Below are 15543 nucleotides of genomic sequence, written 5' to 3' on the forward strand. Positions count from 1 at the left end.
AAAATACACGGAGGAAAGAAGGAGGAAAGAAGGAGGAAAGAAGGAGGAAAGAAGGAGGAAAGAAGGAGGAAAGAAGGAGGAAAGAAGGAGGAAAGAAGGAGGAAAGAAGGAGGAAAGAAGGAGGAAAGAAGGAGGAAAGAAGGAGGAAAGAAGGAAAATTAGTCCCCAAAAGCCTAAATGGATTGTGCACTAAGAGATGAAGAAACCCATTAGCAAATTTGCCCACAAAACCCAAAATTACTTCCTATACTTCCTAGTCCCCTGCTACAAAACTTCTAGACAATAAACAAGAATTTATGCAGATACCTATTCAGAGATAAAAGAGACTGCAGTGTGAATTTTTTAGGTTCAGCAGAATTAATGATCCCTAAACTGTAGAAGAGTATGCAAGAAATCAAAGCGACATACACTGTGCAAGATCTAGTCAGTGTCAGCCAGACATTATGCTTCAGCTCTATCCATATACCAAGAAAATGAGTGTATTGGAAGGAATCTACTCCGGGATATCTGAGACTATAAAAAAAAGTAATTACTTTTACTCACAGCTGTGTAAAACAATTATACTGTATACAGGTGACTTGCAAAAATGGATTAATAATTTTATAACCTTCCAAGACCTGAATTTGGCAACCATATGTTAGAAATTAACAGTGTTTCTACTGCTGTTTATTTTGTAGCTTTTAATCACAAATTAGTTTAGGAAAAATTTATAGATTGAGCACTGTAATTTATGCATAGCATAAAGCTTTTATTCCTGTATCTGTATGAAAAAGAAACGAAAAAAACTGTAGTGATTTGAGCCGAAAGGTTTATTAATCAAACATCTGTGCAAATGCTAAGTCACCACTGTCATAGTGTTTGCTACATAGTAGATGACGTGCTCATAATCTTATTTTAAAGAAAAATACGTCAGCTACAAAAACCACAGAATAAGCCATTGCTAATTACTAGCAAAAATCATAACTTTCTTGGTTTTAATACTTCAGTTTTCATGAGCTGACATTTTGCTCCATTTTCAGCATTGGAGTTAAATCCAAAACTTAGGCATGACAATAAGAGGCAATATTCTTTCTGTGGAAAAATCCTGTATTATAGCCACAACATTTGAAAACATGTTATAATTCTCACTTAGAGCCACTGGATATTTTTGTAACCGTTCTTTATTAAAACATTTCCCAGTCTCCAATCAAACTGATTGTTTAGTGCCTATCAATCTACCCATCTTTTTCCTTGTTCCTGTTTTTTAACTTGTTCTATAAGCCTCATTTTATTCTAGGAAGCCAGTCATAATAGTAGGCATATCAGCTTAAGACTGCTGAAAAACAAAAGCTGCTATTCTTAAGCATATGCTGCTGCTTTCACTGCTGCTAGGCAGATACATGCTGTCTGTCCTGACCCCTTGCCAGCTCCCCCCCTGTGTCACAGCATAAGAGAAGCAGGCAAAGCCATGGAGGGATGCAGAGACATGAAGGGACAAACGCAAGTAAACAGGGATAATGGATTTCACTAGGTTATTCCATCAACCTTACGCACACACCCATGGATGAGGAAGGCCTATGGAAGAGATCCAGGGCTCCAGCCTTCTTCAATTATATGTGACGTCCAGACACACGAAACAGAAATGCATCTTAATGTAAAAGGAGGGAAATTGAAGTCCCAGACCTAGATGTCTTGCCAGAATGGAGACTTAGAAAGGCAAGCCAGGCTGATGCTGCCAGCAGCAGATCCCAGAGTCCCCAGAACCTTGTAAAAACTTAATGGCATGAATATGGACAGGAGACAATTCTTTAGGGTGGCACTTTCAGAATCCATCCATATAATAGCACTGTCTCAAACTATGCCTCTTACAGAGAAGCGCTAGGAACCTGCTAGGTTCCTAATATTACCATTTTAATAATATTCTCTCAACACAATATTCTGTGTGCAAAAGCAGGCAGAGAGTAACAAATTCCAAGGCGGAAGTAATATGCCATTTAACATCTATTTCTTTGCATAGCATTACACTTGTATACCACCACATGGTTTTGCCCTCAGAACAGGGATTGTTCTCTGATCTCTAACCCTAGCCTAGATCAATGCTCATTAAACTTTATTGAGACAACAGAAAATCATCAGAATTGACAATGAAGTTGGGGAGCTTATGTGATGGGTGCTCCTCCATCAATATTGAAAGATCACATGATCTGGCAATATGCTGTGTAGGTTCAAAGCAGTATTGGCATTTAGAAAGCATGTTTCTGATCTCTTAATAGAGTATTCTACAGATAATAGTCCACATATGGATGATGTGCTAATCAACAACTACTCTTGAACAAACATTACAAATACAACATGGTAATGCAAGCAGAGAAAGTGGAAATTAAATCAATCTGATTCAATTGATCCATAAGTATAACCTGAAAATACATTTTCCTTTTAAATTATATTTTTAAAATTTATTTAGATGTGAGAGATATGATTCCCACCTTCCACTCTCATTGAACAATCAATTATTCCCTTAGAAAACTCAGTTTTAGTTTTCCTAACTTTTAAACTATTCTCTTTCACAATGTGTGGCTCACATTGACCATTTTCCTGCCATACCGTGCTGTCAGGACCAACCACCAGAAACACCTGAGGCTCCAAATGATGTAACTGGCATGTGAGAAGTGCTTGAAAAAGCAGGGTACACCTTTTACTCAGTGCAGCCATCTGCACTTTCAGGAAGTACGCTAATATTTTGAGAGTAATTAACAGGGGAGACATTACAGGATCAGAAGCCAAAAAAATCTTTAGAAAGTTTTAAATTTTACACCCTACTGGACTTGTCTGTTCTCCACTGGACTTGTGAGAAATTCCCTCCAACTATTACAATCTACACCATATCAAGGACATTTGTTTCCAAATTAAAACATGTCAAAATGCCTCGGACTGCTCTTAAGCATTATTCATAACCATTAATTCTGAAACTCAGCTAGTACCTGAACTTCAGTGGCTATTTCCCTTTACCACTTCATTTTTCTGTATTATTGGCAACTTTTTGCATTGCTTAATGTACTTGTTTCTCTGTGTGTATGGATGATAACATGTCCAGAGATGATGGTACTTATTACCATCCTAAACTATGCTGGAATGAAATGCTTTAATAAAGCATCTTACAACAGGTGAAGTATGTCTTGTCCACATGGTAAAATGTGCTGATGATTTTTAAAGCTGCTAGTTACAATAATTTACTTAACATCAAGATGTACAGATTTTTTTTCATCTGCCCATTAAAGCATTAGTATTCTTCTAACACTCCTCTTATTTCAAACTCATCTTTTGGACAATACATTGACAGAAGAGAAAACATATATGGCAGCATTTTTTATAATGTATGACTTCTATCTTTTCCTCCCCTCATACTGCTTTTCTTTGGTCCTATTTGTCATCTCATTCCCTATCCTCAAAATACTTCTATTTCTTCAATACCTTATGTATTGTGAAATTCTTTGTTTTCTCACATCTTTGTCACTGTACTGCCAAATGTCTACCTTTCTCCCTTTTCCAGGTTACTGTATCAGTGATTTCATGACTTGTAGTATTCAACATAATTACAATTCAGATTCCTAGCTGGCCTACTACAAAGTTACAAACAACAGCTACATTTTCCCTGTCTTGGCTATGGGTGACCTAAAGAAAAGGCTCTAAAAAGGTGTTAATGCCAAACTTTAGTCTCTCCCAAAGCTGCAGTTGTTGGAGATGTAATAAACAGCAGGGGAATTTAAGTGACAGTGCAGAATATGGAGTGGGATTTTTAACCAGAAAATAAAAATGGAAATATGGTATTGAGTGTAAATTGGTAACTGAAATTAATTCTCATTCATACCGAGAAATTATCAGCTTGGGAAAAATACAAGAAAAGTCCCAAACATGAGCCAGAAAGGACTCCTAATCAGGACACATAAGCTCTACTGAAGCAGTAAAACTGGAAACATGCTGTCCTACAGCTTGCTTGCACTGGCGAGAGGTTTTAGGAGCAGGAAAGATTGTTAGACCCTGCAGCTGGCAGGTCTAAAAGGCATGTGCAAAGAGAGATGGGAGAAGCAGAAAGCCACCGGTTATCTTCAGAAGTAGAACTCTCTGACTGAGTTGGAAGTGCCACAGAAGCAGCAGGCAGATAAAAACCAACCCAAGTGTGGGAAAGAGGAGTAATGTCAGTCATAGCAAAAATGCTGTAACAGAGTCAGGGTGACAGGAAATGCCAGGCTGAGGAAGTAATGTTCAGGAATGAGGTGAGAAAATGGGGCTCCTCCTTCCTCCACATGGCACTCCTGACATATTACAGCTAAGGAAAGAAATACATGGGCAAGGTTAGCTATATGCTCTACTTTCTACAAGTGGGCAATGGTGTATCCTGCTGGGCTAGTGCCCAGTAGACAGCTCTTTAGAATCTGCTGCCACTGTGTAGGATACAGTCAGGTTTCATCTGTTAGCTTAAAATATAGAAGTTCCATCTGCTGCTACCTGTTTTTCATAGGTGCAATTGCTGTTGAAAAGACCACAAACTACAAGATAGATACAAAGAACTAATAATGAGTTAATTCTTAAAATCCCATAACAACTTAACCACTTCCTTCAATGTCGAAAGGAAAAACCAAGCAGATAAACTATGAAATCTGTGAAGTAACTGGAATGCCACTGCCATCTTCCTTTGCCTCATTTGTTGTTGCAGTAGCACTGTCATTTTATGGGTATTTACACAGGGTGTGATAGGAAGTGCCTCCAGTCCTGAAAACACTACAGTAATTTTAAAAAAGCCTTATCAATATTCTAATTGGCTTTCAAAATCATATTCTCACCTACACATTCTTTCTTACTAAGTTTGCAAACTGCAACTTTTGCCCTAACAAAAGGATGGGTTTTTTTAGGATGGTTTTTTTTCCTATTCCTTTTCCGCAGATGTATTACAAGCTGTAAATAACACTACATATACTATACAGAGGTGCCACAAAACTGCAACAGACTGCTCATAGCAGGATCTAAGTTTTTAAAGAAGTAAATGTATGCAAAAACTAGATTTGTCTCATAATTACATGAATTTCCTAGCGCCCAGATTTATGCAAGGCCAAATAAAAAACAGACTCATCAAAGCCAGGAAAGAAAAGGCTATTTTAGATCTTTGTACACCCTTACCCCACAGGAGATAACAGTGAAGACCGTGGCTGGCAGTGAAAGAATGAACATGGCAGCCCTGGAAAAAAAAGAAATCTTTGGCAGGGTAAGGACTGGTGTGCATTGTTCCCTGCTCTGACCTCCCCAGTTGTTTTAATGCCTCCTGACAGTGCTGCTAGAGCTGTGTGCATCCTCCCTTTCTAAAAACCACTCTGCTCTGCTTAGTAAATAAAGATAAATTCAGAAATTACATCTCTGCCTGCCCCTCCTTCCCTTCCCCAGCACCCTGAGAAGAATTCTGGCTAAATGCACCAAACAAGCCTGCACATATTTCCTTTCAGTGTTGCTCTAAGTAGACAATATTTTTACATTCTGTATATTTCAATGTCTCCTGTATATCCCAATCATTACTATCATTTATGGGCTTACCATACTTGGAACTGAAGAGTATTTTTATTCCTTCATCACAGACAGAAAAGCAAGTAACTGAATGAGCTGAATCAAGCTCCTATAATTAATTTTTTTTTAAATAGTGTCTGCACAAACCAACTTTTGCAGTAATTGAGTATCTTACCACGGAGATTATTGCTGCATCCTTCATCATAAACCTTCAAAAATTACATACACTGTTCACTGCAACATTTTAAGAGAACATTGCAAAAAATTCAAAAATCATATGATTCAGTTGATAGGGGAAAAAAGCCTGAAATTATAATGCCAGTAGTCTACAGTAAGAGCTGTCACAAACAGTCGAGCTACCAGTAATTAAGCACTTTAAAAAGCAAGGTATATGCTGCTTTTTAAAATATGCCCTTTCATGCCTTTTTGCCCATTGTATTCTCAGAGCTAGGCAAAAAGCTGAAAATAATCCATCGTATTAGGTGACTGTGCAGTGAAGTTTTGTTTCCTAATTATAAATACCATGCCTGTGCTCAGACAAAAGAAATCCTTCTGAACTGATGTAAGCTTCTCTCATAAAGAGCTGCAACAGAATTAAAATACAGCTGCCCTGTTTTCAATAATGAGGTCCTGAGTGCTTTGCATCATGCTGACTAACATTTACCCTTTTTCTGACTGAAGTAATTGCAATAAGGAGCCGTTAATCAGAAAATCTTCCGTACATCTGCCGCTCGGAGAAAAGAGACGCTTACCTTCTGAAGACTTGAAAAGGCCTTTCTACTGCAAAAATAGTAAAGATGCTTCACACCAGCATCCCTCGTTCTCTGGCAGTTTACAAGGAATACAGATCCTCCACCATTTTCTTGTCACGTGGGCAGTGGTACTGCTAAATAAGGGTGATCACCTGCCTTCACACAGCCGGCTGTGGGAACCAGCAGCTACCGGGCTTTGGTTACAGGCACACTCAAACAAATGCAGAGCTGTGCTTTGGCCGTGAAAATTACAATTCTTTTTCACATTCCCCGTGGAGCTTCATCGGAGCATCATCAAACTTTGATGCAGCGAGTCAGCTGGCAGTAGCAAAACGGCTCCCTGCTGCTTCATTTCACTGCCTGACGAAAGCTTATGCTGAGACTGCATGACAAAAGTTCCTATGGATTCAGCCTATCTCAGCCCTCATTTCTGTTTGCATCGATGGCTATAGAACACGTGCACATTCAAATACGGTTTGCATATTTTTTTCGGTTTGCAATTTAGCAATGGGAATGCAGGTGCAAATTAAAAAAAAAAAAATATATATATAATAAATAAAACAGCAACAACCACCAGTTCAGAAGGTAGATTGTGAAACACAAACTATGTGCAGCAGGAAGTAATGCCCACAGCCTGTGGTCCTGGTTCTGTTTCTTAGGGCAAGAAAGGATACTTCATCCCAGTCAATGCAATCTCTCAGTCTCCTTTTATAAAAGTCTGTCGTAAGTAGGATCCTTAAAAAATCCAGGTTCCTTTCCAAATGCAAAACGGCTTCCAATCCTAATCCCTACAGCAAGGCAACAGACCCTAGGACAGCCTAACCTTCATCTGGTTTCTCTCTTCACACTGCAGACATCCTCCTGGAAAACGATGAGAACTGGAGAAGCTCTCACATCAGACTGCTTATCCACAAACAGTCAAAACCAAGCAAAAGCCTAACCCCTTTTCCTCTTTTAGGTACAGCTCCATGCACAGCTACAGCACAGTGTAAATCACAATTCAGTGGCTCCTACCTTGTTCTTCATCATATTAATAATCTTACAGAGAAAGTGGTCCTTAGCTGCTACACGTCTCAGTAAGTTAGCCCCATTTTAAAGGAAAACAGATAAATACAAAGTATTTCAAGAAATTTAAAAGTCACCACTGATATGAAAATACACTTCTAAAGAGGACAATGCTGCAAACACATCATCTTAGATGTTTCTGTCACCTAGCTCTATGTAAAATTTCCAGGGATGAGGATGTTTCTAGCCCTTTTTCAACTGGCCAAGATGAAACTAATTTAAAATCAAAAGTCCATAAACCCAGCAACTATGGACCCAAAATTCCGTAATACCCAGATTTCCTGTATTTAGGAAATAAAGCTATAAGGTATTTATGTACAACAGAAGTCATTAGTAGCAAGATCATGGTGAAGCTGTGAAATTGGTAATGTAGCAGAATACAAGGTCTTAATTTTCCATGTGCCAAGTACCATAGAATATTTTTGAGATTTTAGGATGCTCTTGAGGAAACTTCCCTGTCTGACCATCCACAAGGCACTCTGGCAGTCACACTCACAGCACCTGAGCTGGGATCCCAAACTCACACAGTCAGATCAGGTTTCCTTATCGATGCAACCCCACGCTTCCCACAGCAGAGTTTTAATCCTTAAAATAATCTAAGCATGGTGCAACAACAAAAGAACAAGCTGGGTGTCTCTGAGGAAGGACCCTGAACACAGGAAACTCTGGGCTTTTATACCCTTACAGCCCGTGTATGCAGAAATCTCAGGGTCATCCAACAGAGTCATTAGTCCCTGCTGTGTCTCAGTGTCCACTGACCTGTTGGCACAACATTTCCCCACGGCCTTCACTGTGCAAAGGCCAGAACCAGTTCAGGGACTCCTTAAAGATGCTCTGCTGGGACCACTGGGGCTCACTGCCAAAGTCAGGTCTGTGTCAACAGGGTTAAACTTGCAATGCTCATTAACACTTTAGGCTGAAGTCTCTTGTCATTGACCACACTGATTGTAATATATAATTAGTTAGCTCAGAAAACAGGGGTGTTTTTAATAGCAGGAGATTTTCTTATTTATCCACTAAACCATACTAACACAGTCCAGGTCTTCTTGCTTTAAGAAAGTGGCTCTCTCAGGCCAATCTCACAATTTAATTAAAATTTCAGTACCATTAGTAAATAATAGTAAGTTGTAAGGTTTTTTCCCTTTTTGCATTGTTTTTCAGTCACTGAAGTACTTCTTTTCTTCTTAAAAGATTTTTATAAGGGTCTTGGTATTTGCCATGTAAATATTAAAGCTGTTTTTACAAAAATTAGATCATCAGGACCTTCCTACAAGGAACCTTCTCAGTTGTTGCTCCTTTACTTACATGTTTGGTTTTAACCTTTGAACCATGGTCGTTCTGTTAAGTCAAATGTCATGCTTTGTGCTGCCAAGTGGGAGAGCTAAGTTCAATTCCCATTTCAAGTACATAATTTTGTAGTTCAGCAGGAGCTGGAAGCATAACTGAAGCAGCATGCCTGGTCCCCAGAGTGCCTGGAATTGCTTTCTAGTGGATCTGGCCAATTAATAAACAATCCTGACAGAAGTGAAAGATGGCAGCCCCACAGGTTTCCAAGGGAAAAAAAGAAACACGCATCCAAAAGGAAGTAAATGTTACTTTATTTTTTCTTACAACAGATTTTCAAGCCTTTAAGCATCCTATATATAGCACCCTGCTTTGCCCATAAAGGAATAAGGCAAACCTGAGATCCCTAACTCACTGCCTTATTTTAGCTATGGGATGACAGAAGAGACATTTTGAGAAAATATTTTGTGAAAACTTTGATCACTCAGGAAAACTTTTTTCCTGAGTTCAAGTCTGTCAGTATTTCATTTCAGTACTGAGCATTGATACTGACTTTAATTAATAGCTTTGAGATTTATTTGTATTTGGCTAAGTCACAGAGACAGCAGAGGGTTCTCAGAATTCTTATCAATCTTTTAACAGTCACATATTTTTCTTGAATTAAATTTAATTTTTTTCCACTGGCAAGCACAGGGAAATGTGATGAAAGCTGACTTTTCTATTAACACTGGTTTGCTTCCTGTACTGGGCAATTTTAATAGCAGTACAGTAGTGGTCACAGAGGGATATTTCAGAGAGAGGTAGTGGAAGAACTATCTTTTCGAAAACATCATTATACATGTGAGCAGAAAAGAATCATTCCTGTTACTTTGAAAAAATGCTATCAGAAAGATAAAGCTTTCTTTCAAAGCCTTATTCTAGTAGGTTAAACGCATTGTGGTAGTTCTTCAAAGGAAATTGTCTTCTGCTCAATTTTGCCACCAGTTTTCTAAGCTCTCCCCTAAACCTTCCAAATATCTCTGTTCTTATTTCTACTTGTAACTTAATACATAATTTCATCGTATTTTGTTCAGATATTTCTAACTCTTTCTAATAAGGAAAAGGATAATGCTTCCTTACAACAAAGGTAAAAGCAAGAATGATCTGGTAAACACAGCCACTAAAATACTCTGAGAAATGTGCTGCGTAAAAACTAGCATAGCCATCTGCAGTGCTCTTCCTCTGCCTCATTGCTGAAAAAAGTCAGCCAAGATTCCATTTTTTTTTCATTCAGGAAAGGTCCCTCTTTATTGTACAGGTCATATTTTATAGGATTATCAGAAGGTACTCTGTTAGATTTGGTTAACAGTACAGTCATACTTGTTTCATTGTTTGGCACACGGTATTTTGCATATCTATCAAACTTCTGTATTTTTAGTTAGTTTACATACTTCTTCTACTGATTCTCAAGGGACAGATCCCTTGTTATTGCAGGTGCAGTTGTTTTTCACCCAGGAATAGTTCCTTGTATTAATAAACTTTTCATTCTCAAAACAGTTTTGACTGGGAACTTGCAACCTATTGCTACCTGCTTAGCTAAAGTAGCAGGACCTAATCCATATTTTATAAGACATTTCTTTTATAACATCTTTTACCTGTCTACCTCCTGACCAGTTAATCACCACCGACCTTCATACAGCTCTGAAAAACAAGACACTTTCTATGAAGAAGGAAATTACCTCCTGTCTTCATAAATTTTACTGCTGGTATACCTCCAGTCAGCAGCAGCAAAGTATGTTATCCTGCCCACCTAACATGCTGTATAAAAAGCTGTTTTCTTTCTGGAAAGACTGACATTAATAATGTGCTATCAAATATTTTGTACTTTTTTAATAGTTCAAAGAAGCTCTAGGGTTTGTTACTTTCACTGTTTGTGAGACTAAGTTAAGTCTTTTCTCCAGTGTTTTAATACTAGTAAGCATCCTTATTCTTCACTCCCTGCTGAAGTTTTTCCTTGCAGAAATAAAACAGGAGAGGATGGAAGAACTTTACATCTAACCATATTTTACATCTTTGAAACAGCTTTGAGAGTTGTTAGGTTTGACATTGGGACGAAGAGGGCAGTGACTAGCAGACATCAAGATTTTAAGGCACTTCTTCATTCTAGTTTTTGTTTACACTTTCTGTTTCAAAATCTTAATTCCCTCTTCTACATAACAGCCAATTTTATTAGAAGAAGTGGCAGACACCTGCCCAAAGAAAACAATGTGAACTGCATCGTTCACTGACCCTTACTCCACTACAAAATGAACCTACTTCAGGACAGTACAAGTAGGAAACTTTCCACCCCCAACCCACCCCTAAACAGAGGCATATGGATATAAAAGGGATTAGAAGACATTTACTAAGTAAGTGTCTTCATAAACTCTGGGCTACTAATTCAGCTGTTCATTAGCTGGGTTTGAGTTTGAATACAAATGATACATTTCTTTATTTTCCAAAGATCACAGAACCACAGAATGGTTTGGGTTGGAAGGGACCTCAAAGATCACCTGGTTCCAACCCACTTGACAGGGGAAGGGACACCCACCACTATAATCTGGTTGCCCAGAGCTCCTCCCAGCCTGGCTCTGAACACTTCCAAGGATGTTAACTTAACAGTAAGTTCACAGCTATTCCAGGCAGCTTGTTCCAGTGCTTCACCACCCTCACACTAAAGAGTTTCTTTACATCCTCCTTTGATGTAAATCTTCAGCAGACTCAGAGCCTGATGACTAGGCACTATCAGGTGCCTTCCAGAAACTGTATTGCAATAATCAGGAAAGTCTTAGTTTCTCTTATGTGATGACACCAGTGTTTCTTTCTTCACTAACCTCCCATAGCTGGCAGCTCTGCTGCATCACATAGTTTTAAACTTTGTTGGCCATGAAGGGCAGTTAATTTCAGAAAAAAAGTCAAAAGCTGCTAACTGAGTTTTAAGAAGGAACTTCTGTTTTAAAACTGTAAATTAAATACATTAAGAAAGCATTTCTAATTTCACACTTCTACCATGTCAGTTGCTAGTTTTTCAGCTCTTTATGTAAGAGCTGTCATGAAATAGGTGTATCATCTATAAATAATGATTTCTGTATGTGCTTCATCATAGTATGTGTGTTTGCTTTAGTTTCAAAGGAATCAAGGCCTCTATGATCACACTGTGGGCATGCACAGGGATGCATATGTCTGTTCTCCTAGGAAGCCTGAAGTCTTTATCTAACTGCTTATAAGTCTTATTACAAGTATTTATCTTACTGCTTATAAGCTTATTACAATTTTATTGAGTATCAACTACCAAGCAGAGGGGAAACTGAGGGAGAAGCCACACTACAAAAGCAATCTCTATTACATAAAAAATCCTCATGGAAGAGGACTAATTACTTTTAATGGCATTAATGCCAGAAGAAACTTCCATTAAAGTTTACAAGTTACTAAGAAAAAAATCAAACAAGAAAACTTAAACACAAAGCAAAGTAGATTTTACTGGTTTCATACTCCTACAATTAATTGTTAATGTGGAGGCTGAATAAGTTCCTTACTATGGTTCTCTGGGCATCAGGATCAGTAGCGTAAAGGACAGAAATGGCTACTGCTACTGACTAAAAGGGCATTTAGTATTAAACAACTTCTGAGATAAGAAAAAAGACTAAACTAGAAGCTATGGTGACTATACATATTCTATACCAAGAATTATTTTATCTTTTTCTTGCAGGATGCACCATATTCCATCATGCCTTTAAATTTTTACTGAAAACACAAGTACATTAACCCAGTCCACTTTTTGATTTTAATGTGGGAGTTAGTCTAAGGAAATACACTAAGTTCTAAGAATAAGGAATGTACTGCATGCAAAACTCCAATGCAATCTATTGTGGAGTAGTACTTCAGGATTTGCCGAAGTTCCTAAAAAACAGTAGAGCTTTCCTCAAAGTAGATCTAAAAATTAATAACAATTAGATGTTAGCCACTCCCTATAAATCCATGGCCACAGGAATGTTTTTTCCAGTACCAGTCTAAGTTCAAAAATCAGATTTTCTTCCTGAGATGTCTAACTAAGAATCTTACTGCATCAAACTTATCTCAAGTCCAAAATGTGTTGGTTTATTTACAAATTCCTCTGAATCAGATACCTAGAGTTTTCTTTTCCTGTCTACAAACATCATGGGAACGTAAGTATGACAAGTCAAACCCCTAGGATGTTGCCTGCATGTAATTAATCAGCATGACTGAGACTGGGTCAGCATCTGCCTGTTTTTAATTTAAAATGCTTTATGGGAGACAGAGGAAATAAGAGATGATTTCTTCATGTCAGATTTGCAAGCCTGCTACTAGCCAGCACCCCACAACAACTCCTCCTGTTTCCTGTCCCATTCATTACTGATTGTGAGCAGAACTGGTAAGCATTTTGTGATTCTAAGATTTTTTACTAGAAATGCATAATTTGTCAAAAAAACATCTTTATTAATTGAAATTAGTTATTTTTAATGAAGTCCCAATTAAACCCTACAGAGGTAACACTGGAAAATGGCTTCCAGGGTTAACAAACAAAGCACTTCCAAGTCAAAGGACATCCACCTGTCCTAGATTTGCAGATGCTAAGCCTTCCACACAACAACATGGCTGCAAAACAGCTGCTTGGAAATTTTGCTTGTTTGGCTTCTCCAAGATTTCTCTTCTATAGGAATTTCAAAATTTCTACTTTTCCTTCTGGAATGGAATTTAGAAGCCTAGAGGATTAAGTGCAATAGAAATGCTGTGCCAACCCACCATGCTTCTGCTACTCTCAAGGTCAAGCACTCAATATTTGGTTTACTTCAGACTCTACAGATCTGATGAATGCTGATCTTCTGCTAACACTTCTGAAGATTTTCCTCTCTCTTGACGGCAACAAGCTTTTTGTAAAGGAAGAGAGGTCAACAACAGAAGCATCCTCTCCAATACACTACAGTAAATGGAGTCAGGAGGGCCACCCTCACTCCATCTGATGACACAGCAGGGAGTCACTTGGCAGCAGCAATGCTGCCAGCACAGAGACTGCATGTCCACCCAAAGCCAGTTCCACATGTACTCATTCAACCTGCTTCAATTGCTGGTTCAATTCAAACAGTCAGAAATGCGCCTCTGATCTGACTAGAGCTTGAAAATAATCACAAAGACCACAAGTTTCCTTCATGCTTTTCTTTCCTCTTACAAGCAGCACGTTTTTCTGACTCTGGGCCTTGACTCCTTCCTTTCTTCCTTTTCAGGAATTTTGCACTGGGCAGAGATAGTACTTCACTTCAATCCCTCCATAATCTCATCATGTACTGGCAATATCATCAGTATCTGCCTTGGGCCTGTATTCCCTGGCCACATCTGTTTCAGATTTAAAGGCAGCTAATACAATCAGTGGGACTTCACAGTAGGAAGACAGATTTACTCTTGCAAAAAAGTGACCTTCAAACCAATTGCAAAAAATACCTAATTTGGCTCATATCAAGCAATGAAGAACCAAGAATCTGTTTACAAAAAGGGAGAAATACATTGATAGTTAAATAATGTAAATACATTTCATACTTCAGACTTGAAAGTTTTGCCATCTATTCATAATGGGAATATTCGCAAAAACATAGGTAATGAACAGAAAGACTTTTGAACAAAAATAGGTTGATTTTCACTTACCCTGATTTTTTATTCAATTCTCCATTACTGTTGAGAAGAACCATTTCCTCCTTAATTTCATTTTCTGTTGCTACATTATTCCCAAGTCTCTGCTGAGAATTCGCTTCCCATGTACTCTCACCACCAGCTACCTGCAACTCTGATGTTCCTGCAATGCCCAAACTCACATTCTCAGCAGTCAGGCCATTTGAAGGAGAACAGCTTTCATGTTCAAAAGGTTTCTGAAGAGGAGTTTCTACCTGAAATTCTGTCCAAGTGTCATGAATCAATTCCTGTGCCGCAACAGATGCCAGTTCTTCACCAGGATGCCCAGACCCTGATTTTGGCATCTCTGTCTTGGCAGAAATTTCTTCAGGTGATATATCACTTACTTCATTTTGGCCCAATATAATCCAACCCTCATCCTGCCCACAGCTTTCCTGTGATTTCCTTTCACCATCCAGCTTTTGAGGCACAGCAGAAGAATTTTTCTCTTCTAGGTGAACAGCGTCCCATCCAGTCTCACAAACAAGGTGATCTTTGGTTTCATTTGACATGGAGATTGGCTGAAAGGTATCAAAGGAGCCTGTTGAAAAGCCTTCAAGGGATTCTCGAAATGCAAAATTAATTATGCTTTTTTCAAGGGTATCATTTCCTGTAGGTGTATTTTCTTCCTCAGTAACAAGGATGTAATCCATCTCCACAGAAGCTGGGAGCGCCTTCATCCTCACATCTTCCTTACTCTCTGTATTTTCCAGTTCAGGGCTCTTAGGGGAATTTCCTGGCTTTTCCTCCCTACAAAGTAGGGAGTCAGTGATAGCTTCTAAAAGAACAGGAGAATAGAATTTTTAATTTTTGAATTACTGATTTAGTCACTATAGTATGCTTTAATCACTACTGTGTGATAAAGCTCTTTTCAGCTTGCTTTGCTCTGTTAATGTTTACTTGAATTTTATAACATCATCACCATCATCATTATTGTTAACGGTTATACATTAACAGGCAATCATCCCAAAGGCACAAACAATTCAATGTCCCATAGGCTAGGCCCTGTACAAACAACAGAAATTATATTCCTACTTTATTGTTTAAAAGTTTTAGATCTGTCTGAGAGAATAACACTAGAACTCTTTCCACAATACATATTCTGTACATTAGAGAGGCACACAACTCCACACTTCACTCAAAAGCCTTCTCCTCATTAAGCAGAAATACTCCACAGACACTTCCTCTTTTCTCCATCCTATGTATTTGC

At 38.4% G+C, this 15543-nt stretch overlaps 1 protein-coding gene across 3 annotated transcripts in view; it reads right to left on the bottom strand.

Annotated features, from left to right (window-relative positions):
* PRUNE2 (prune homolog 2 with BCH domain) overlaps positions 1 to 15543 on the bottom strand; it is a 133484-nt gene that overhangs the window by 34184 nt on the left and 83757 nt on the right. For all 3 annotated transcript variants that reach the window (XM_083883229.1, XM_083883228.1, XM_083883230.1), the window contains exon 9: positions 14310 to 15111. In XM_083883229.1, the coding sequence (XP_083739355.1) occupies positions 14310 to 15111 (802 nt within the window). The remainder of the gene's footprint in view (positions 1 to 14309; positions 15112 to 15543) is intronic.

The sequence above is a fragment of the Zosterops lateralis genome, assembly GCF_965231275.1.
Source record: "Zosterops lateralis genome assembly, chromosome: Z".
NCBI lineage: Eukaryota > Metazoa > Chordata > Aves > Passeriformes > Zosteropidae > Zosterops > Zosterops lateralis.